The following is a 24,769-nucleotide window of genomic DNA, read 5'->3' on the forward strand; positions in this document are numbered from 1 at the left end:
TGCTTCTTTTATTAGTTTTTCTATATCACCCATTTTAAATTCTGGGGCTCTTTGTTGCACATAAAATAGTTTATCTAACGGTGTTATAACCTTTCTGCCTAGAAATAACTCAGCAGGAGTTTTGCCCGTTGTATCATGTTTTGCGGTCCTAAGGGCGAAAGCAAATTCATTGACATAGTTATCCCAGCTTTTATGAAAATTTTTAACATAACTACGGATAATTTTCACTATATTTCTATTGACCCGTTCCGCTATATTTGATTGCGGCCGATACGGGACCATTTTTAAATGACGTATGCCCAGTTTTTGGCACATGTCTTCAAATATATTACTTACAAATTGAGGACCATTATCCGATATAACTTTTAGGGGCGCCCCGTATTTTAAAATATATTTATTTAAAATAGAATCGGTAACTAATTTCGCGGAGGCTCGTTTTAAGGGAACAATTTCGGTCCATTTACTAAAATGATCAACTATAACAAGGAGATAGCGACTTTTGTTTAACTGACTTTTTGGGAAAGGGCCCAATAAATCGATGCCGATTATTTCATTTGGAAATTCGGATTTAATACTATTTAGAAACCCGGCCGGGCGGAAATTAATATAATTAACGGCTTGACATGTTGGGCAGGACTGGACATACGCCCTTGTTAACTTTTGCAGTTCAGGAAAGTAGACTGCCTCGCGTACGCGTTGAGTAGTTTTTCGAATACCAGCATGAGAAGCTAAAGGGCTGTCATGGAGCTCTTGCAGGATATTTAATCTAAGACTAGCTGCGATAACAGGTCGAAATTCGTTGTTGGAATTCGTAGTTTTTGTATAAAATAGACCATCTATTAGTTCGTAATGGGCCGCCCTATTTCTTATCGCCACAATATCTTGGTGGCTAAAATTTTCAGGATCCTTCAAATACTCATAAATACTTCCAAACTCAGGATCCTTACCCAGTTCGGTTATTACAGTTTCTCGGGAATTTATTGTACACGCTGTCAGCATTGCAACTTTTACGGTATTACCCTGTTCGTCTAATTTAATTCGTGACAGGGCATCTGCTACGATATTTTCCTTTCCGGGGGTATGCTTGATTACCAGATTATATTCTTGCAGCTTGAGTGCCCATCTTATTAACCTTGGGGATAAATTTTTTCCAGAGTACAATCTAGTTACCGCCGCATGATCAGAATATACTGTTATCGGCGCCTTTCCAAAATAGACTCGGAACTTTTGCACTGCTAACAGAACTGCAAGTGCCTCTCTCTCGGTCGCGGAATAGTTTCTTTGTGTTTGATTTAAAGTTCGGCTAAAAAATGCCACTGGCTGCTGATTTTGCGAAAGTACCGCTCCTACCGCATAATCCGAAGCATCCGCTGAAATTTCTAAATTTTCATCCTTTTCAGGAAATTTCAACACAGGGGCTTGCGTTAATGCTTGTTTTAATTTTTCGAAAGCACTATTGGCTTCGGCCGTCCACGAGAATCTTGCCTTTTTCCTTTTTAATTTTAACAATGGCTCAGCGATAGCCGCAAAATCTTTTATAAAGGACCTATAATATGAACAAAGTCCTAGAAAAGAAGAGAGCTTCTTTGCCGTGTTTGGAGTCGGATACTTTTGTACAGCGATTATTTTTGATTCATCTGTCTCGATCCCTTTTTGCGATATTTTGTAACCTAAATATTTTAATTCAGGGGCTGCAAATTTGCATTTTTCGACATTAACTTTTAGACCGGCCTCATTTAATAAAGAAAACACCTGTCTTAAATCCTGTACATGTTGGTCTAGATTATCACTAGTAATAATGATATCGTCTAAATAGATAAATGTGGACTTTCCGAGAACAGGTCTTAACACAATGTCCATGCATCGCTGAAATGTTGCTGGGGCGCCTGAAAGGCCAAACGGCATTCGCAAAAATGCATAAGTGCCAGACTTGGTTATAAAAGCAGTCTTAGGCACGTCCTCAGGCCTGATCCCTATTTGAAAATAACCATTCGTTAAGTCTAAAGTTGTCATAAATTTGGTTGATTTTATGTTCCTTAAAATTTCTTCTATAATCGGTAACGGATATACCGGATATTTCGTTATGGAATTTAATTTACGGTAATCAATAGCGAATCTCCACCTTTTTGGATGCTCCAAAGGATAATCATTATTTTTCTTACATAAAACCACCGGACTAGCATAACTACTTGAGATAGGCGTTACGATCTTTTTACGTAGCATATCGGTAATATGCCATTCTATAATTTTTTCCTTATTCTTATCATACCGGTATGGTTTTTGACGAACCGGCAATGCATCTCCGGTGTCAATACTATGGTTAGTAACCTGGGTAAATCCTGGAATATCACTAAATAAGGAAGCAAATTCACTTACCACTTGTCGGATTCTATCTAGCTCGTCATTAGGCAGGTGGTCGAGATTTAACCTTGGCGGTTCAACCTTTTCTGCACGCACTGGTTTCATCGTCAGCTTAAGAGACGCTTCATTAAAATCCAGTGTAGCTTGTGCGTCTGAAAGAAAGTCTATTCCTAGTATTAAGTGTGCTTGCAAATTCTTTACTATAAAAAACATCACCTTTACTTGTTCGTCCTTGATACGGATGTACAAAGGTACTTTACCTACGCACTTACATTGTTCTCCTTGCGCCGCTAATACTGTTGTATTATCCGCATTATATATGCGGTATTTGCGAAAATACTTTCTAAAAAAGACTTCTGCCACACAGGAACACTGCGCGCCGGTATCCAGGAGTGCGGTGGCCGGGATATTATTTACCAAGACTTCAATCTTCGGAAGAGTTAAATTTTTCACCATTACTGTATTTAACTTGTAGGAAGAGGGGTTTTCGTGGCCTTCGGATTTCCGCACCCTCTCGTCAGCAGAAATCCGTTTTAGTTTAAATTATTTTTCCTTTCGGTGCTTTCCTTCTTTCTCCACTGGCCTTGAGACTTTTTTCCTGGGTTGCTATTGAACTGTCGACGTTCGCCGGCTGTTTTTGAATGCTCGGGTTTCCTTGCCCACTGATTCGCTTTTTCTCCGTAGCCATGTGCTTGAGTTTGCTGTAGTCTTGGCGTACCAAATTGGTTTCGCTGTTGATATTGGCGTCTTCTTTCGACGTCCGCCGTTCTTCTACTTTCAAACTGGATTGCTAGCTCAAATAATTTTTCCAGTGTAGTCGGATTTCTCAATTCAATAAAGTCTTGCACTTGGGGTAGTAACCTCGGCAAAATCACTTGAATTATTTCAGGATCCGGACGGTTTCCATACAAGAGCTTGAAAACGTGAATTTTTCTTAAAATAAAGCTCGAGATGTTTTCCATTCTTTGTTGATATTTACTGAAAAGTTCTGTTTCTAATTTCGCACGATCCCTTACAACAGGGAAGGCTTTTAGTAGGGCAGTCTTGAAATTTTCGTAGGTATAGGTGGGACTTCCTGCTTGACCCAAGAGACTTCTGCCGATACATTTGAACCAGTTAAGCGCTTGGCCCCTCAAAGCGCTGGTAGCTAACGTAACTTTTTGAAACTCGTGCACGGGGTAGAGCATGAAGTGGTCATCCAATTTTTCCAAAAAACTGGTTACCTGTGAGTTTCCATTAAACGTTGCTTCTGGTTTCATCGAAGCGCGCATGGTCTGGACAATATACCCAAATCCTTCCAGGGCGGCAGCTGGCATTTCTGGATTCTGAGCTGTTTCTGCAGGCAGCACAGGTTCTTCTTGAAACTCGGCCATGGTTATTCTTCGTCGGGCGCCACTATCAGGTTCAATGTTTCTTCTAACCTTCTTCGGAAACATACAATGACCTGACTAGAACAGAGAGCTTACTAAAGCTATGTTCACTAATTGTAGTAAGTAGACAGGATACAGACGAAGGGTATACAAAACCCTTTATTTTTTTCTTTATATACAATGACTTCCGTACTTCGGAATACAATGACCCTCCACTCGGGGTCTAACTTAAAAGATATCAAAATAAAACTAAACTCTAATTTAACTTTAGAATAAGATTGGCCTTATAATAACAGAAAGCGTATGTAGCACAGAGACTGTGAACACTACAATACGTTTAATTTATCAAGAGGATTAAAACCTCTGGCCTGGAAGGCAAATAGCAACTGCGTAACTTCTAAGGTAAGCGGCCTGCTTCGAACTCACGGCTTCCTCTCTTCTGCTTGGCAAAAAGGCCACACTTAAATACTTGGCGTTCGCCAGACAACTTTGCATAAACTCCTTCACGCTTATAATTCTGGCCGGAAGTAGAAAATAAGAAGTGATAGTAAAGATTTAAAATAAAATAAACGTTAGTAAAACTTAAGATCCTTACAGTCAAAGTTAGCGACAGATCTAAGACAAAGAAATTGCTTTCCCCAGCGTTATGTAGCAGATATAGAATAATCTAAAGACATGAGTATCATTTATTAGGTCAATATATAAAATTAATCTCTCAGCAATTATCTGAAAAGCAGTTTTATCTGCCTAAAATATTGAGATGTTTAACAAATTACATGAGATTTGATTCATATAAAAATGCAAAAAGAATTATTTTCTATTCAGATTGCAGAAAGGGCAATTAATGTAATATCTAAAGTATTTGAAGTAGAAAATTTATGGAAAAATTCTGAAATTTAAACGGTCTACGAATGGAGAACTAAAATTGATATTCTTTCAAAGATAATAAGAGGATTTAATGAGGTCAGCATGTAAGACCCATTGAATTACAGTGTCTCAAAATAGTGATGGGACACTTGTGCTTTACAAAAGGAAACTGTAGTAAAATAAATTTAAAAAACAGTAAAAATTTTTTCTGGGTGTGTTTCATACTTTAATTAAGTAACAATTATTACATAACATATATTTTCTCAAAATATTAAAATATTAATTTAATAAAAATGCAATTGTTTAGAACGGAGCAAAAAATGGCACACATAAGTGATGGGACGCTTACTTTTCCATCAAATATTTATCCAAAAATTTTACTTTTTAAAAGGTTTTAATATTTTGTAGGATTTCCTTTTCCTTTTAAAACATGATTTAATCTTCTTGGGATGGATTCCACTAATTTTTTTGTGATTTCTGGAGTGATTTTACCCCATTCTTCTTGAAGCACCGATTTTAATTGTTGTTTTGAAGAAATGGTGTGTTTGCGAATTCTTGATTCCAATTCTTGCCAAATATTATCTATGGGATTTAATTGTGGAGATTGTGGTGGTGTTTTTATTATTTCAGGACAGTTATACAGCAGCCAGAGTCTAACGTTCAAAGCAGTGTGCTTGGGGTCATTGTCATGGTAGAATTTAAAATTGTTATGAAGGTTCAATTTTCGTGCTGAAGATTTCAAATTTTTATTTAAAATGTCAATATACATGTACCGATCTATTATACTGTCAATAAAAACAACATTACCAACTCCAGCGGACGACATACACCCCCATACCATAACTCCTCCTCCACCATGTTTTACTGTTGGCACCAAGTTCTGTTTGCGAAATTCTTCCCTGGGTTTTCTCCATACCAAGATTCTACCGTCAAACCAAATATATTAAATTTACTCTCATCAGCAAATATAACTTCATTCCAGTAATCAGAATTCTTATTTATGTTGGATTTTGCGAAAGCCAGTCTGAGTTTTCTATTCTTTTCACTTACGAAGAATTTTTTCCTGGTTGCTCTACCGTGATATCCAGCAGATCGAATTACTTTTCTAATAGTCTCAGGATTACAAATTACTCCATATAATGCTTGTAAATCAGCAGCAATTTTAGGAGCACTCATTCTTGGATTTTTTTTAATATTTCGAACGATAATTCGCTTTATTCCATTGGATAGTTTTGATGGTCGGCCAGGTCTTCTTTTATCCTGGATCATATGATTCTTTTTATATCGTTTAATGATATTGAAGGACTCAAGTTAACTGTTTCAGCTGTTTCTCTAATAGATTTTCCACGTTCAATATGCAAATTAATAACTAATTTTCGAACTTCAGGCAAAGTTTCTTTTCGTTTAGCATTCATAGCTGCACAGAGCTAAAAAACACAAAAATTCCAAAACAAACTGGAGAGAAATACTGCAGACGATTTTACAAGTTATTGCCAATTGCTTTTGAGTAAAAATAAACACCCCAAAAGATATTTTTATTGCTTACTTTAGACGATTTTTGTTGCATAGTACGTAGTGTGCCATCACTTATGTGAGCCATTTTTTGCTCCGTTCTAAACAATTGTATTTTTATTAAATTAATATTTTAATATTTTGAGAAAATGTATGTTATGTAATAATTGTTACTAAATTTAAGTATGAAACACACCCACAAAAAATTTTTACATGTTTTTTTAATTTATTTTATTACAGTTTCTTTTTGTAAAACACAAGTGTCCCATCACTTTTTTGAAACACTGTATGTTCTATTTCTTGAGCTTTAAGAGACATCAGAAAAGATGAAAACTTAACAATGTAAAAAACAACTTGTTCATTAAAGCCGAAAAAATGAGTCAGTAATCTCCAAATATAAAAATCTTAAGCTTTTGCCAGGAGAAATAGTACAATCCAGTCTTTCATATTCTAGCTTAGAAGGTGTAATAAATTGCTATTCTTTCACAAGAAATTATTATACATTATTCGCACAGTCATTTTCAGACAGTCACACAGTATGCAAATGAATACCCAAACAGAATACGTGAAATATCGAAAATCTGAGCATTTTTATAATATGTGCTGTTATCTGTTTTACTGATGAATGGAGTTGTGCAAAAGTACTACAATCTACGTGAATTTTACTTAGAACAGCAAGGAAGTGTTGCTTCGAAAAATAGGTAAATTAAGAATTTGTGAAACAGAACTAAAATGTTAAGAATCTGTTTAAAGAAACTTGGATCTGAAATAAGATTCAATAAAAGAGACAATACTTAAAAGATAGAACAAAATCAATATATATATCATAACTATTTTAATTATGGAAAAACGTATTTTCTTTAAATGATCAAAGTGTTCTTTTTTACATTTTCAAAATTCTGTTTTTCAGTTTTTCTTATATACTCTGGAAAATGTGGCATGGGCAGATAGGAAATTTTATCACAACATAAAATTAAAAATTGCCCATTCATCAAACCTTGTTCAGTTTCTTTCAGCGTTTATGATATCTTTACACTGTAAGTTAGAGTTCAAAGATGTTTGAATTAACGATAAATAAAGCTTAAAATGTTTTTGTATTTTTCTGAGTTATAGTAATAAAAGTTAAAATAGTTTCAGTAAGTTAATTTCAAGGTAAAACATTTATTAACGTTTTAGAAAAATACCTGAAATAAGAAAAAAACTGTTATATTTTAAAGGCACTGTGAAGTTATTTATGAACTTAAAATGAACATGCTTTATCTTAAAACGCTTATAAAGAATTTTTTAAACTATTTTGAAAGTTTCGTTGTAATATATAGATAAAGAATATGCATGCGTTCAAACATTAGTCCAAAAACATAAATTTCTAATTCTCACTTACGTCTTCGTCACCGTAAGAAATTTCGTTTTATGGTTTACTGCACATGTCTCTTGAAATGCTTTCTACTTCCACATTTATAGTTCTTTTATGTTTGAAAATCTGTTTACTGCTGTCCATTGTACTAAAGATAAACAAACTGCTTCTAATTTAACCTTCGTCCTTGTTATCATTTATGTTATCGTCTGCTTGTTAAATATTTATTTATTTTAATATAAGCACTTAAGCTTTACATAAATGCAAACGATATGTTATTAATACAACATGTGAATGGCAACAATATTTAATTTCAGTTTATTATTGTTGTAAAAAGAATAGTCTTTAAAAAGTTACTATACTATAATGCGGAATTCTCTGAACTTGCGTATAGTTATTTACAACATTAAGAATTATATGCTGTAAATAAAAACGTCTTTATTTGAGAATCTTTGATGTGTAATGTTTCTTAAGTAAAGCCTTTGTGGAATTTAGGGCTCAAAGGTAAATAGTATAATAGCGGGAAATTCGATGAAGTTTCAGATTGCATCTTGCAGTCTTGCAAATTTGCCATGGTACCGTACTCTTGTTGTTCATTATTAATATCTCTAAAAAAGAGTTTTTAATTCATATTAAAACATTTTCACCTCACTTTTTTAATTGTGATTATTTATTCGCGCACAGTTTTTATTGTCGTAAATGGTACGAGAATTCCCTAAAATGTAAATGGTACGAAACATTATAAAAATAAAGAGGGGTTTGTTTATTCATACTAATTAAAGCTATAGATACTTGATTTGATTTACAGCAGTTTACGTTTATTCTCCACATAACTCTAAAATCACATTTGAAACGTAAACATTTTACTCTTTGCAAAACCAGAATCTTGAAGCAAATACGTACACGTACTCGCTATATCTTTCATGCGTGACGCTCTTAGAGTTTACCATTTGGCAGTTACATAATGCTAATTGTTTAAAGGCATTTATTTGTTTGGGGTTTAGAAGAACAAACGTGAGGCAAAGTTCCTTTCCAGGGCATAGTAAGGAAAGTGAAGAGATAATGAGATGGTGTATTTGACGCTTTTGAGACGTGGTTTTCTCTAGTTCAAACAGCTATTGTAACATTCGGATAAAAACATGAAAAAACAAGCTTTTATGTTTTGAATACATTGTAACAACATGATAAAAGTTCAAGTCGGAATTCAGTTTGAAGATACTGTTTTTATTGTGCATTTGCAACAATATTTTCATGTATGCTTTTGATATTACTTTGACTGATCGCTACATATGTTTTTCGCGGAAGGAAAATTATAAAAAGTAATATAAAAATTTTTTTAAAAGTCAATTCCTACTTAGGCCAACAAAGAAAAATTTCATTTTAGTTACTTTTTATTAACATTATTAGAATGTTTTCGTTTCTAATTTATGAAACTGATGGTGGTCTGTAATTTCGCCTTTGCCGACGATGTGGCCTTTGTAACAAATGGGCATTCAAGAGACATACTAGAAAAGAATAGTAACGAGACTCTCTCCATATTCCATTCCCTCTGCGTCAATCAAAAACTAATAATTTCAGAGCCCAAATCACATATTATTTTATTTCCAAAACCGGGCAAATCGCTACAAAGGCTACCTTGCATTAAAATCAATAATAGAAGAATCAAGATCTCAAAAGAAATCAAATTCCTCGGATTGAAAGTTGACCAAAAGTTTTCTTGGATCCCACACCTCATGGAAATTCGGAAGAAGACCCAAACTATTTCTAGAGCCCTTGCAAGGATGCAAGGCACAACGTGGGGCCTCAAGTCGAGGATGCAAAACATTCTCTATAATACCGTGATCGAAAAAATAATCCTCTACGGGGCATCAGCATGGACTCACCCTATGACAGTGAAAAAGAAAAGACTCTTAGCTTCGATCCAACGCCCCTTCCTCTTACAAATAGCAAAAGCATACAGAACTACCTCAACGGCAGCTCTCTGTGTATTAACAGGAATCCCACCCCTCCACCTGAAAGCAAAAGAAGATGCAGACTTAGCCACGTTATTCCACCTCAAGAAAAACATAGAAGTAGAAGATCAAAACCTGTGCCCCCTTGATTTTGAACAGCCACGAAATCCTTACCTAAGACACCCTGCAGTACATGCAAAACTCAGAATATCTACAAAAGAAGACACCCTCAGTGTACCTTCATTTCCAGTCGTGTACACAGATGGGTCAAAGTTAGACGAAGAAGTAGGATGCGCGTTCTTTGCACTCCTCTCAGAACAAGATACAACAGAATGGAAAGGACACCTAAGGAACAACAACAGCGTTTTCCAAGCTGAGCTTTCAGCCATAAAACACGCTATTCTATGGTCTCATCAAAAGCATCTAACATATGTTACCATCTACAGTGATAGCCAAGCGCCAATTAAAGCTGTCAATGATGCAAGAAACAAATCATCAATAGTGCAAGATATCTACGATTTATTATCACAGCGCAAGAGAACATCTATAAAAATAAAGTGGGTAAAAGCGCATGCTGGACAAGCCCAAAATGAAAGGGCAGATGCGCTTGCTAAAAATGCAGCTCAAGACCCATCTCTACCTCCAATCAATGTCCCATTCCCTAAATCGTATGTGAAACATATGTTGAAAAAAATTACATTAAAAAATGGCAAACTGAATGGGAAAATGCAGAAGTAGGTAGAAGGCTTTTCAACTTCTACAAGAAACCCACATATGATCCAATCTCTTATAACTTCTTCATCAACATATTCTTATCTGGACATGGTCCTTTCCCCACGTACTACTTTGCACGAAATTTGAGCGAATCAGACAAGTGCGTATGTGGGGAAAAGGGAGACCCAGAGCACTATATTTTCAAGTGCCAGCTCACAAAAGAGCTACACTGCAAAGGAAGGTCACAAATTACGCCTGAGTACATTAAATGCATGCTAACGATACCTCATTTACAACATAAGGTTTCCTTGATTATGAAGAAACTTTTTGCATATAAAAGAGAAGACATATGTCAAGATGCTATCGCATCTGTATAAATACCTCTTATTCTACAACTTGCAAAAATAATGCAAGATTTCAGAAATATTGCAAGTGTCTGAAACAGGCTAAATATGGTATAAATAGTTTTTATAAAATAGTTACATTAAGAATTTGGACTGTATTAGTGTAATAATTAAATCATTAATTAAAAAATAATGTAAATAATATACGACTCTATTAGATATATTAGTGTAAATGTAAGTATTATGTGATTTTCTAATGTATATTTTCTGTATTTATGATACATTAATTTACAAAAATAATAATGTAAGACTTCAGTGCTGATGCATTTTTGTGTAACAAGTTAAAAAAATGAAAGGAAATGTATTAATAAGAGAATTCGCCTTAGTAATTCAACTAAATATGATAAAATGCACAAAAAAAAAAAAAAAAAAAAAAAAACAATCTTTAATTAGCTCCTTAAAATGATGTTTATTTTAATTCGATGTAACTAGATATACTAATGTAAATACATTGTTTGTATGAAGTACAATGTACAATGAAAGTTTGTATGTATGTTCGAAGTAATTATGTTATTTCAATCTGCCATAATCCAACTTTTGTTAATAGGTTAATTTCTTTGCAATAATTGTATACTATGTCTTTGTAATTGTATATTCAATACGTAAGTCTAATATTAATGTAAAATTACTATGTAAATGTCTTGGTAGGCTAGCATCCGATGCGGGCCAACTAAAAGCCCAGCGGGGTACAGTAGTGCGGCGGAGCAACACCTGTAAAAGTCACTGACGAAGTTCTGGTGCTCCGTCCACTTTTCCCTGTCCGTGTAATTTCTCATTCTATCCATCTCTTGTGATGCTTCATTATTGCAAAGAACCTTTCCAGTGAGTTTCGAGCAGTCCAGTGTTTCAATTAATATTCCATCTAATAATTTCATACGACTCAAGGCGGCATATCACACGACTTGCTGCGAAGTGTTTTTGATGGAACCTTTTCTTGGCGCTTATGTTTTTCTTTCTGTAATCGTCGTTGTGTTGTAGTTTCTTTTCGCATTTTCCGTTTGCAAAGCAAGGGACATTTTAAAGGGTTATATTTTAAACAAATATTAGTATCACGTTAACAAAGAAATATAGGGATAATTTTCGTTACATAATGGGTCATTACTCCCGCTTCATCTAACTCTATAAAACTACAATTCTTTTATTCCATACACTTTAAAAACCTTTAGAACTCTGTCTTACTGTAGCCACTTATTTTTGTTAAATATTACAATCCCATTTGTCACAATCATGGACTATTATTTATAAGTCGTTATAAAATTAATTTTTACAGCACGTGAGAAATGCTAATAAACGGTCATAATTTGTAAGTCTTATAATATATTTAATAAAAGCAGCATATCTTTAGTTCCGATAAACAGGAATCAATAAGTAGGAATTGACATTAATATGTGGGAACACTGTATTAACATCGAGTGTCATCCACTACAGGTTTAAAAATATGTATTTGAACTTGAGTGGATGACTAAGAAGTATTTTATTAACGATTGAAAATGTGAACATGGTATAGGGAGAATGTGAGCTAAAATTTTCAATTGAAAATTTTGTAAATATAACGCTGATTTTTGTTGTTTGACTTCTGAATTAACTATTTCTTTCTTTATTAAATTCCTACTGTTAGCTCACATTCTCCCTATACCTTGTTCACATTTTCAATCGTTAATAAAATACTTCGTTAATAATCGTTAATAAAATATATTTACAAAATTTTCAATTGAAAATTTTGTAAATATAACGCTGATTTTTGTTGTTTGACTTCTGAATTAGTATTTATTCGGCGTGTTATTGTGTCTTATTAAAGAATTTGTTGTTTGATGTTTAAAATTGCAAATTACAGTGAGGAAAGTTTTATGAACTAGTGAAAGAGTAAAACACTGGAATTCATTTAAAAATCGTCATACTTCACGCTTTTACCAGTTCATGAAATGCAATATTTGTTGTAATGAGAAATATTTACATACATGTATATTTAGCACGTGAAGTAAAAAATAATTTAATTTAATTAATGGACTAATCAGAAAGGTTTCTATGTTTTCAATATGCGAAAGGCATTAATGAAATAGTGTGCTTCAAAGCGTACAGATTTGGATCATTATCAGATTTCTGTATTTTTAGAATTTCCATATTAAATAATATTCTGTTGTTATAAATACAGTTTTTTTTGTTTGTAAATTCTTTCTATTGGATCCTTTTTGCCTTTTTTTTATTTCGTAGAGTTTTGAAATGGAACTCAATAGTCGGTACGGGCTGGCTGCATGGGCGTTTTCGTGGTTTTCCCCATGTGTAACGTGTATACGAGCCAGTTTCCCTTAGAAAGTCCTCCACGAAAGGCATCCCTCCCTTTAGGCAGATAGTCCTCGTGTGCTTTGCCATAATTAAATACACACCACCACCAATAGTCGGCACTGTAATCTTTAATTCTAGCCAAACATATTGATTCAAATACCTCATAAACAAGCTAAGACCGGATGTTTTAAGCTAATTTTGGTAGCAAAGTTAGATGGTATTTTGCTATTATGACAGCATTCTTTTATTTCTTTCGGTTACTATTGGGAGAAAATAAATTGTATTACTTCCCAAGTCTGATGCAAATGATGAATACTTATTCTTAAAATATACGTATAAATGAATATTTATGAATATAAATATTGGAAGCGTATATAGTGGTAAGAAGATGCGCGCATATAATAAACGAACAATTTTTACTTCCTTGTACGAAGTATAAAGGAAGTATTGTAATCGCGAAAAGTTTCAGGCAGCATATTTCAACGAAAACATCCGCTTTGACCGCTATCTAATGCAATTTAATGATGTTTTTGCGTGATACCTGTACGTAAAGACAGAATAAAAGACTCGTTTCCTCCAAAAAAATTATAAAACTGCTTTAAAATAAATTCTGAAGAGAATTCTTCGTGACGTCTGTACGAACGTATGTACGTACGTATCTCGCATAACTCAAAAACGAGTAGCCTCAGAAGGTTGAAATTTTGTATATAGGACTGCTATAACATTTAGGTATGCACCTCGTATTTTGGTTGCAATCGGCCGCATCAAACGTATATTAATATATTTATATATATATACACTCTGTTACCCGGCTCAGTGATCTCTGTTTTTTTACTCTTATATGTTTATAAATTGTACATTTTGCTTTAAAAAGGATTGAATTACGTTGTTCTTATCTTCCGGTTAAGGTTTTTATGCCTTTAGTAAATCTGTATGCAATATTTTTAGAATTATCAACAATTTTAAAGTTGTTTAAGTGCCGCTAAGCCTAATCCTCTTCTTGAAGGCGGCCATTGTTTGTTTACATTTGAAACAGCAGACTAGTGGATTTGTTGCCAATCTAGAGAAACTTAGCTTCGCAATAACGAAGATAACGCCTTCATTTATTATTGCGAATTAAATTATGCTTAATCCTTTCTGGAATTTTTTCCAGGAAATAAGTGTTTAAGATTTACTTCGTAATTTTTAATATAGATATTTTGAGTTTTTATGTATTTTTGCCTTCTCGCGAAGTGAGAACTGAATTAATTGAATGAGAAATACTCAATCGTCTGTGAAAAACTCTTTCTTTTTTGTTTTGTTTGCTTAATTTCTTTTATACATTGTTCTAGCTTTATTATAGTATTTGAATAGAACATGTGGCAACGATTAGATAATTCTATTCTTTAAATGATATAAATTTTCCTCATGGACTGGAGGAAACGGCGTTCGCCAAAGTCCTCACCTCCTTTCTTCTTGCTCAAAGCAAGATTGCTACAGAATATAAATTTTGTGCATTATGAGTTATAATATGAACGAAATATAATACTGTTAAGTGAATCTAGCGCCAGAGTGTCGCTATGGTAAACAAATACTAGAGTGAATTTTAAAGAATGCATTTATTCTATTGTGGATTATGCGCTGTCGGCAAAGTAGATTTAATTCAGTCCAATAAGTGTAAATGAAATGCAAGAAAAAATGCGTATAATTTAATATTCCGTACAAGGAAGTCATGTGGTGTACACATCAGATTTTTTACAAATGAGAAAAAGATTCAATACAATTTTTATACACATCTTTTCTCAATAATACACGGATTTCCAAAAATTAAGGAAAAAAAATCACAGGAATAGCGAAAATTCTTTCAAAATTAAGGCAATCCGTATAAAATTTGAATATGTTGTGAAATATGAATTGTTGAGTAAAACTGCAGTATGCATATTAAGGGTCGCTGAAATAGAAATATATCATCTGCGAGGAAGATAAAATTGCATTAATTTGTTCTGCCACTTTATGGAAGCACCTTGTAGTTATGCAGAATTTTGCACATCAAGTTTTGTATAATCGAAGTCTTGTTCGTAACTTAAGAAAGAAATTAATCATTACGCAAATTTGCGAGTATTGTACTATGCAAAGATAGAAAGCGAATATCATTCATTCCGAAAGGAATAATTGGAAGTTTCCGCAAAAGTTATTAATAAAGGAGTTTTTTAATGCGGTTTTAAATCACTTCAACTAGTAAAGGATTGAAGAAATCGATCTCTGTAAGTCTTTCATCTCAAAAGATGTTTATTAGACAACAAATTTGACATACAGAAGCCACATTGATTAGCATTTCTGAAACACTTTGAATAAAATATAGAAGGGACATACATTCTGTAATCAGTAGAAAGCTGTCGGATGGATGTTTTTAATACAATATTTTCGGTATCCGAATTATTAAATTCGTCCACCTTTCACAGTCGTTTTCCAAAACTGTATACTATATGGTTGAGAGATTGGGGTCAGTTTGAGATCTCACTTCTGATGAATGTCTGGGAAGTTCTTATAAGGTATTAAACTTTAGCATGCCAGTGCAGTAAAGTATCTCCAGATAATTTTTAAATTCTTTTCGGCAATAACCTGCCATCAAAATATTCCTTTAAGCGTTCGAAGACATAATTAGTTCTATGAGGTAGCTAATCATTTGTGAGAAGCTGGGAAACACAGGCGAAGAAATTGAAGTTAAAGCAGAAGCTTTGTTTGACACAAAGAAAGAAAAGGGGGGGGGGCGGGAAGAACAGTCGAAAACCTTCGAATTCGTTTTCTATATCTTTTACCAGCATAAGAATGTCATTGCAGTATTCAAGCATTTTACTTATCTTAAAATATGATTGAAATATTTCGCATCTATTGTTGGTTCTCGACTTTGTTTTTACTCAAAAATATCTCTATTACAAAATGTTCGTAAATATACGATATATCTTTCAATATATAAACGTGTATTTAACCACTAAAAGTAACCACATGCTTTTTATATTGCGGCAAAATTTCTCAACCCGTTAAACCGGAAATCAACTTTAAATTATTTTTAGTAGCCCGAAGCGGCAATTAGCCCAGAAAATCTATTAATTTCGTTTTGACATTTTGTGTTGAGTCACCATATACGGCGAATCACTTTTAAAATTGTTGCTACCAAATATTATCGCACTGTATTATATTTAAAGAGATTAAATAATGAAGAATCTGCATAAATGTATGTATGTTTCTCGCACTGGGATAAAACAACGGTACCCGGAGCCATCAAATTTTGAATAATGCACCACTCCATGTGAATATGGGTATCTGGAAGCCCAAATTTTGAATTTGTTTTATTATCTATTTCATGTTTTGTAAAGCATTTATAAGCTTTTGATTAAGAAATTCAACGATTTCAAAGCGGGCAATGGCAACATTGTACGAAAAAAAAAATTATTACCAGCGCGCGAGACTTTGCATTGGAAATTCTAAAGATATGCTCTTTTAAATATTTTGTGATATTACTGTTGAATTGAATTTTATGATTTAAAGCGAAGAACATGATATTTAACAAATAAAGGTAACACACAAAGCTTTAAGAAAAATATCCTTTGGGCTTAATATAAAATCTTAAAGCTTTCAGGTTTTTTCATTCATTCATTCATTAATTTTGAGCTTATTTTTGATCTACCGTTTATATTTTTACTTGTCGCCATCTATCAAGTTTAGTGGGTTCTAACCTGTTAAAACGGAAATTACTTAAAACGAATTTGTGCTTAAAAATTAAGATAAAGTTTCACTTGTACATTTTTTGTTTTGCTTCGGAAAATTTTTGTAAAGCAAATTTCAGGACTTTCATGCAGCCGTTAATTTTCTCTGATAGATTTCAAATGCAGAAAAAGATTTTTAAACAGCATTCATCAACTCTGCATATATGAAAATTTTCTGTTACTGTTTTAAAATATTGAAAGTCCATTGAAATGTGTTTTAAGAAGTATGAAAGTTCAGTTATACTTTTCAAATGTATTGTTATGAATTTTGTATATATGTAAATTGTAGTATTTCTTGCATAATTTAACATGAAAGGCCGGAAAAACAAGTTACAGAGGTAAGTCCATTTAAAATTGATGTAAATAGCTATTTCGCCAAACTGGCGGGATAGTGTCAAGCAGACGATTGTTTTTGCGCCTAATTTTTACCGCCAAATTAGGCGACACATTGCCAGAAGTCACCAAACTTGGCGATATTTTAGTCCTATACCTATGTAACTGTAACTGGTCTGGTACCTACGTAACTGTAATTGTAAGTGCGTATGCTATCAACAATTTCGAGAAATCGAAGGTACTAGAAATTTCTTGGTGGACAGGGCAAAACTATAGAACACCGGAGAGAGCGTTAATTTTGTTAAGCTCAATAGAGTTTAGCTTAAAGTATTGAGAGATCATTAAACGAGCGTACGGATTTGAGGTTTTTAGCCCAAAGGAGCAATTTTCCCAGATTTCCCTTTAAACGGCGTTTCACTTTTCATAGTGTTGCCACCAAATATTACAGCTCTGCATTATATTTAAAGAAATTAAATAATGAAGAGTCTGCATGTTTCTTGCACTAAAATACCGAAAAAACAACGGTAGCTAGAGGACATCAAATTTTGAATAACGTAGTCCTCCACTCAAATATGGGCATCTGGAAGCCCAAATTTGGAATTTGTTTTGTAGGGTTTATATTTATTTTAACTAACATTTATTTTAAGCTATCTTTCCTGTCAAGCCTTTACTTTTCCCTAGAATTGCCAATGCCAGAGTATGTAAATTTTAGTAGAACGCGCAGAGTATTCAAATTTTCAGCAGAAGTAATTTGAGTTAAATAGAAGGGAAACGAGTTTGTAGGTGTGCTTTCTTGATTCACGAGCGTGAAGGTTGCTAGGTAGAAATTTAAGAACCGCGCGTTTCGGCCTGTGTGCCTACTTCGGCAGTTAGTTTAATCTTTCAACTTCTTATTCAGAAAGTTTGCTGAAATCTCAGCTGTATCTTAGAACGCGGTTAAGTTAGTCACGTTTATAGAGCCTCGTAGGTAGTGAGTTGTTATTTATTCATTTTTAGTTGTACTTTCTTATTTTTATTTAACCGCCGGGTCGGCGTAGTTTGTGAGCGTCAAGTCTGTAACTTCTAAAGTGGAATAAAAAGGGAGTTAAACCCTTCTTAAGAGTTTGTGTAATTTCCAGTTCATAGCAGTCACTACTACTGTTGCGGGCAAGTTGGGGCCACGCAACACCACAGTTTCATTATGTATTTCATATTTAGTAAAACTTTAACGAATTTTTGATTAACAAACTCAACGATTTCAAAGCAAGCAATGGCAATGCTGTACGAAAAAAAAAAAACATTTTTATTTCCAGCGTGCGAGACTGTGTATCGGAAATTATAAATATATGCTATTTTAAGTAATTTGTGATACTGCTGTTGAATTGAATTTTACGGTTTAAGCGCGAAGAACATGATATTTAATAAATAAATGTAATACACAGAGCGTTAAAAAACGCCCCTTTGGGAGTAATATGAAATCTGAAAGCATTCAGATTTTTTTTTTTTAAATATTATCTTGTATTTAACATTCTTAGTAGTTTGAAGTGTCAACTACTGACTGTGCTCTGTCGCAACGAGAAAGCTGTGCGAGTACTTTTTTGAAACGTTCCAGAAGTGTAAATTATTTCTTTTGAGAAAAGTAAATCTTATCAAGCTGTCACTGATTCTGTGTGCATTCAAACCATTATGAACGTAACAGTATGAAATGCTTTTCAGAAGCTTTTTTAGCAGTACCAGTCTTAGTTATTTTTCGGGTGAAGTTTCGAAATTTGGAAAAGGAAGTTTCAAATATTTTGGGAAACTTAAAAATCTTAAATTTGTTTATTTATATTTCCTAAATGACATATTAATAAAGTCAGCGGTGCTATTTAAAATGCGAAATTAATTGTTAATAAATTTTATGTTTGTTTTTTCTAGTTCACGACATTATCCATGATGGCCCTATTAACGCACTCCTGTTTCCTTTTTTGCCACCCGACGCCCTGGAGGACTTACCAGCCTTTGTTCCTGCCCGGGCCCCAATTTTGCCCGGATACTGGTAGGACCGTCTGCACCACTGTCGACTACTACCCAACGTACTCAAAACTATTAAGTATTCTGACAATTTTAGCTGTTTAACTTTTACTATAATTTATTCCTGTGTATTTCAGTTTGCTTTTAATTGCAGATATGAACTAAGACCATTCTTTTAATAATAGTTCACTTAAATATATAGTTCGACCGCCTCATTCGCGACCATGAGCGGGAACACGCATGCGCCATTTGGACCGAATTATGCTCAAAATAGGGTGGAAGGAAGGGGACTTTCTTTCTTTCGAGCACATGAATTCTCTCTTTCCAAAGAAGAGAAGAATTTCACGTGACCGTTCATGTCGCCGGAAGTAATAACGCCCCTTTTAGATGAGTATATGTGTTTTGGCAGAATGCCAACCAGGGTTGCGTTTGAGACGGTTGAATTATAAAACTTTTTGAACAAACTTAAAAATAACCTGCAGGTTTTAATCAGCTTTGTAAATGAAGATGAAGCTTTCTAAATGAAAATTAAGAAGCTTGTTATGAAGGAGGTTTCTCTATCACATCAGAATTGATATATGAGGGATGGAATGTTTATAGGAAACAGGGATTGGACATTCATGGAATCATCAAGTTCTCGAATCCTGCGAATCTTGAAAATAAATTGAGATTCGAAAGCTCGAATATTTCTTATCGAATATTCAAATCTTAGCTAAAAATGTTAAATGATTTAATTCCTAATCCTAGAAGACTAATTTTATTAATGCAATGCTGTTCATTAGAAAGAAATAAAAAGAGACAGAATTCAAAATTTGAACAAACTGTCTGACTTTGGGAAATGTTATTAAATGCATTGTAGTGTTTATATTTATTTTAACTAACATTTATTTTAAGTTTAAACTATCTTTCCTGTTAAGCCTTACTTTCCCCTGGAATTGCCAATGCCAGAGTATGTAAATTTTAGTAGAACGCGCAAGGATTCAAATAGTCAGCGGAAATTTCTGAGTTAAATAGAAGGGAAACGAGTTCGAAGGTGTGCTTTCTTGCTTCACGAGCGTGGAGGTGGCTAGTTAGAAATTGAAGAACCACGCGTTTCGGCCTGTGTGCTTGCCTTGGCAGGTTGTTAATCTTTCAACGTAATATTCAGAAGTTTGCTGAATTACCAGCGGTATTTTAGAACGCGGTGAGGTTAGTTACGTTTAGAGAGCCTCGTAGTTAGTCACTGGTTACTATTCTTTTTTTTAGTTTCTTATTTTTATTTTACCGCCAGGTCGGCGTAGTTTGTGAGCGTCAAGAGCACGCATTTGTAACTTCTAAAGTTGAATAAAAAGGGATTTAAACCCTTCTCAAGACTTTGGTCTACTTTCCAGTTCTTAGCAGTCACCACTATTGTTGCGTGCAGGTTGGAAGCGCGCAACATTACAGCATCACCAACAACAGCAGTGTCAGAAGAAGTCCGATTTTGTGTCAAAATACCTACATTTGAACAAGGCTATATATAAATCTAACAAATATCCTAAGTTCCGCTTTCGAGACATGAAAAACGCAGTTTGAATTTCGTCAATCGGCCCAGTAGAACGGGAGATATAGAACTGTCTTCCCTTTTTTTTCCGCAGTGTACAATGGTAATTTTAGATAGATCTTAAAAATAAATATAAACCTAGAATACTTGTAAAGTTTATGTAACGTAAATGTAACGTTTTAAAAATTACACCGTTAAATCACAAACCTATTAAAAATAAATATAAACCTAGAATACTTGTAAAGTTTATGTAACGTAAATGTAACGTTTTAAAAATTACACCGTTAAATCACAAACCTATTAAAAATAAATATAAACCTAGAATACTTGTAACGTTTATGTAACGTAAATGTAACGTTTTAAAAATTACACCGTTAAATCACAAACCTATTAAAAATAAATATAAACCTAGAATACTTGTAACGTTTATGTAACGTAAATGTAACGTTTTAAAAATTACACCGTTAAAATCACAAACTTACCTCTTATTTGCCAAAAACATCACTGTCGCGAAAAATCTTCAAAAGCAAAGTGAAGAAATGATCAGTTTCTCTTAGCTAAATCTAGAAATGGCCATTCAAACCCAAAATAATCATAAATTATTGTATATTTTGAATTGGCTAATTCTCAAAGTGTTAAATTCAGGCTTCGCCTATCATTTTTGTAAGAGATAAGTAAATGGTCACGAGAATATTTTGAATTATGGCTCAGAAAAAGAATAAAAACAGTAGGACATTATAGCGTAATTCAATCATTGTCAAATGCAGAAAGCATTAATGTATATTACAACAGTACAGTAAAGTCATTCAGAATGGTTCTTAATGAAACTATGTTAGTTTCTTATGGCAACAAGTCTATTAATAATACGTCTGTCGTATGAAAGCAGTTTTGCTGTTATTTGCAAGTGTGAATGTTTTATTCCTCAAGTGCTTTCGCGTAAACGTAAAGGGGAAAAAAATGAAACCGTAGTTCAGACGATGATGAATAATGAACAGCGATGACAGTAGGTGTATATGGAGGTTCTAGTTTTGCATACAAATTTAAATTTAAACAAATTTAAATTCTTAACAAATACGTATAAAAGTAAAAAAGCAAATTTAAATTCTAAAAAAAGGAAAAAAGCCAAAATAATTTAAAATAATTTTTAAAGAATGTGCAAACATGTAAAAGATTTAATTCTCGAACTAATCTACAATATCATTTAAATTCAGAAGCATAAGCAAATCAAGTGTAAAATCTATCCATGAAAACAAATCCACTAATTTAATAAATTAAAATTAAATTAAACAATTTTTTAAAAAATACATATGTGAATGACCGTAGAGTAAGCAGGAAACAGACTTATCAAGGGGAAGTTGCCTCCAAACCTAACTCTCCAATCATTCAATTCGTGTTTCGTCATTCATGCAGGCAAGGGTAAAAGCCAAAAGCAAAAGTAATTCCAATAAAGTGGCATCCCTAGAAATTAACATTTAAGTATTAACATTTAAGAATTAAAGTTCAAAAAGGAAAATACTAATGAAGTCTTTTGAGTAACAAGCAAGTAAAGTCAAGAATTAAACTTTTTCTTAAAAAATTAAATTTTTTAAAAATTAATTTTTATAAAATAATAAAAAAATCTAGAAACCAATGTATTTTAGAAATCCTTGTCTACAGAAACTTCCCCTACACGAATATGCATATCAATAAAAAGAAACTATAAAAGAACTATACATAATCCATATCAACCAATAAGAAACAAAAAGAACTAATTCACAATTTAAAAAAAAAAACAAATATATATTTAAAAATATAATTTCATATTTAGAAAATACTTAGATACTACATAAAAAATTTTAAAAAAATACTTAAAGCAAATAAATAGTAAGTTTTAATTCTAATAGTTCGAGAATTAAATCTTTTACATGTTTGCACATTTTTTTAAAAAATTATTTTAAATTATTTTGGCTTTTTTCCTTTTTTTAGAATTTAAATTTGCTTTTTTACTTTTATACGTATTTGTTAAGAATTTAAATTTGTTTAAATTTAAATTTCATTCCTTGCAGCAATGGCGCAAAGAATATTTAATTAAATATGTATTTAAATTTAATTTTTTAATTAAATTCAGTTTATTCTTATGAAACAATATAATACAAATTTAAAATGACTTTTTAACTGGTTAATTGAATTTATTAAATACAACTACACAGGCATAGCCACTGCTTGTAAAAGAAAGCTTTGATAGACTAGGAATAGAAACGTGCCACAGTAAAACCTTGAAATTAGAGTAGTCAAAACATTTGTCTTATTTTGCCATAGATTTTAAATAAATCTCTGTCAATTTTGAGAGGTATCAGACACAGGTTTCACTTTTTCAAATCCTTTCAACAGAATGTTTTTGCTCCTGAAGAAGAGAGACCCTGTTTGATTGCCTTCGAAATTTTATTTAAAATTTACACCAAAGTAAAGTTGCTGGTTTGCCTAATTTTAAGCTGTAATATGTTTGGAAGACATTGAAGAGGATATTGTCAATAAATAAAGGGATTTCTTATGGAGTCTTACAGAAATATAGTTAATAAACATTTCTAATCATTAGCTAAACACCTTTTAGTTACAGAGGCTGCTCACACATTTTTTAGACGATGTATATTGTATTCACAAAACTAAATTACATAAAATTCTTGTGTTTTAAATGTTCTATTCGACATCCCTTATTCTGAACTATCTTTCGACACCGCAATTTCCAGGATAATAATGCCTTTTGAAGTTGCAGAAGAGGTATTCTATCCCATTCCTCCCGAACAGCTTTCCAGAGTCACGTAGGGTTTTGGGACAACGTTTGGATAATGCAGAAGTCCGAAAGCACAAAAATCCATAGGTGACACATCGGGAGATTGAGTAGGGATATCAGTGAAGGGAATGGCCTTGATACCAGTTTTTTGTTCCATTTCTTTTAGGAAATTTACATTGGATTTTGATGTGTCACTGCTAGCTTTGTCCTGATGAAGTCTCACAGGATGGAGTTCTGATGGAGATTGATGGCACTGTGGATAAAGCGATTGTATTTCATTTAGAAAAATTGGCGATAAAATATGTTCCTGATAGTATTTGGAGTTAATCTTTACATTTTTTTGCACTCTCTTTATTTTTAACTTGCCATTATAAGAAAAACCAGCAACAATCATGAATCGCTTAGAAAAACTTTCTTTCGATTCTTTGAACCATGTAATTAAATTTTTTTCTCCCCTTTTATGATAATAAATAAATGGCTCTTTTTTTGTTACAATCATTTAAATACATTCATGCTTCATTTATCGGGACAACTGTTTTCCATTTTTCTTTGGATAAGTGTTTCTCATATAGAATTCTGCAGTGTGTCCTGCGTCGAGCGATATGCTTTGGAAGAAGACGATGCACATTGCGTTTTTTCGCTTTCTTAAGATTTAAATCAACGTTTATCATTTTGTTTCATTGGACACAGAGCATTTTAATGATTTTGCAACTGTCCCTTTACTAAAGAGATTTTCTTTTAACATTAAACAACGTACCTTTGCAATAGTCGAAGATGTCCGTTTTTTCCTTGGATACTTGTTTGGAATTTTTGTCCCCCTTGAGGCTCCAATTGGACGTTTTTTTCCTTTCTTGTTGATGATTACCTATCGACGCTTTAGATATCACAAAACCATGACTCTCACATCGTTTTTGGATAACGGAGTATGCATATTTCTCTTCGGAAAGAGCGTTAATGTAGCCTTCGAACCACTGCTTTGTTAAATTCGCCATTTTGAATAAAAACAAAACTTTCAAGCCACAGACGATAACTTTGACTTTTAAAAACATAGTACAATTGCAATTACTTCTTTTGCAGCAAACGATTTTTTATTACCGCTTACCAAAATTGTCTAAAAAATGTGCGAACAGACTCTGTAGGTAGTACAACATAGGAACAGAACTTCAATAAACACATGGGAAGTGCTAAATACGAATATTTAGAAGACATATTGTAGACATTTCGTTATATTGAAGCGGTAGATGTGAAAAATATGCAGTACCCTCGCCGGGACTCAAGCCTGGATCTCTCGAATACGCGCCGAGTGTGCTACCATTACACCACGAATGCATGCTGGAAGGAGGGAGCAAATATACCTCGTCTTTTAAAGGGTGGCTGGGGATTAGGGGTCCCACTCGCCAAATACTGGTAGTGACGAATTATGGTTCATCACCTTTTAGTTCGGGCTCCACTGTAGAGTCATTAAGTTATTTTGAAACAGAAGAGGTGAAAAATGAGCAATGCCTTTCCCGGGACTCGAACCTTTGTGCATGCTTTCGTGATGTAACGGTAGCGCACTCGGCGCGTATTGCGGAGTTGCAGGTTCAAGT

The 24,769-nt window shown here is 33.3% G+C and overlaps 1 protein-coding gene across 2 annotated transcripts in view; it reads left to right on the forward strand.

Annotated features, from left to right (window-relative positions):
* The window catches only part of LOC118196153 (uncharacterized), a 213,063-nt gene that overhangs the window by 143,716 nt on the left and 44,578 nt on the right, over positions 1-24,769 (forward strand). Inside the window, exon 2 of one of the 2 annotated variants that reach the window (XM_085812161.1) lies at positions 18,793-18,950. In XM_085812161.1, coding sequence (XP_085668287.1) covers positions 18,793-18,950 — 158 coding nt within the window. Of the gene's footprint in view, positions 1-18,792; positions 18,968-24,769 lie in introns of those variants that run through there. The other variant, XM_035367567.2, reaches the window with a different exon arrangement.

Source organism: Stegodyphus dumicola, chromosome 2, assembly GCF_044657685.1.
Source record: "Stegodyphus dumicola isolate Sdum_Otavi_A_Nest chromosome 2, ASM4465768v1".
NCBI lineage: Eukaryota > Metazoa > Arthropoda > Arachnida > Araneae > Eresidae > Stegodyphus > Stegodyphus dumicola.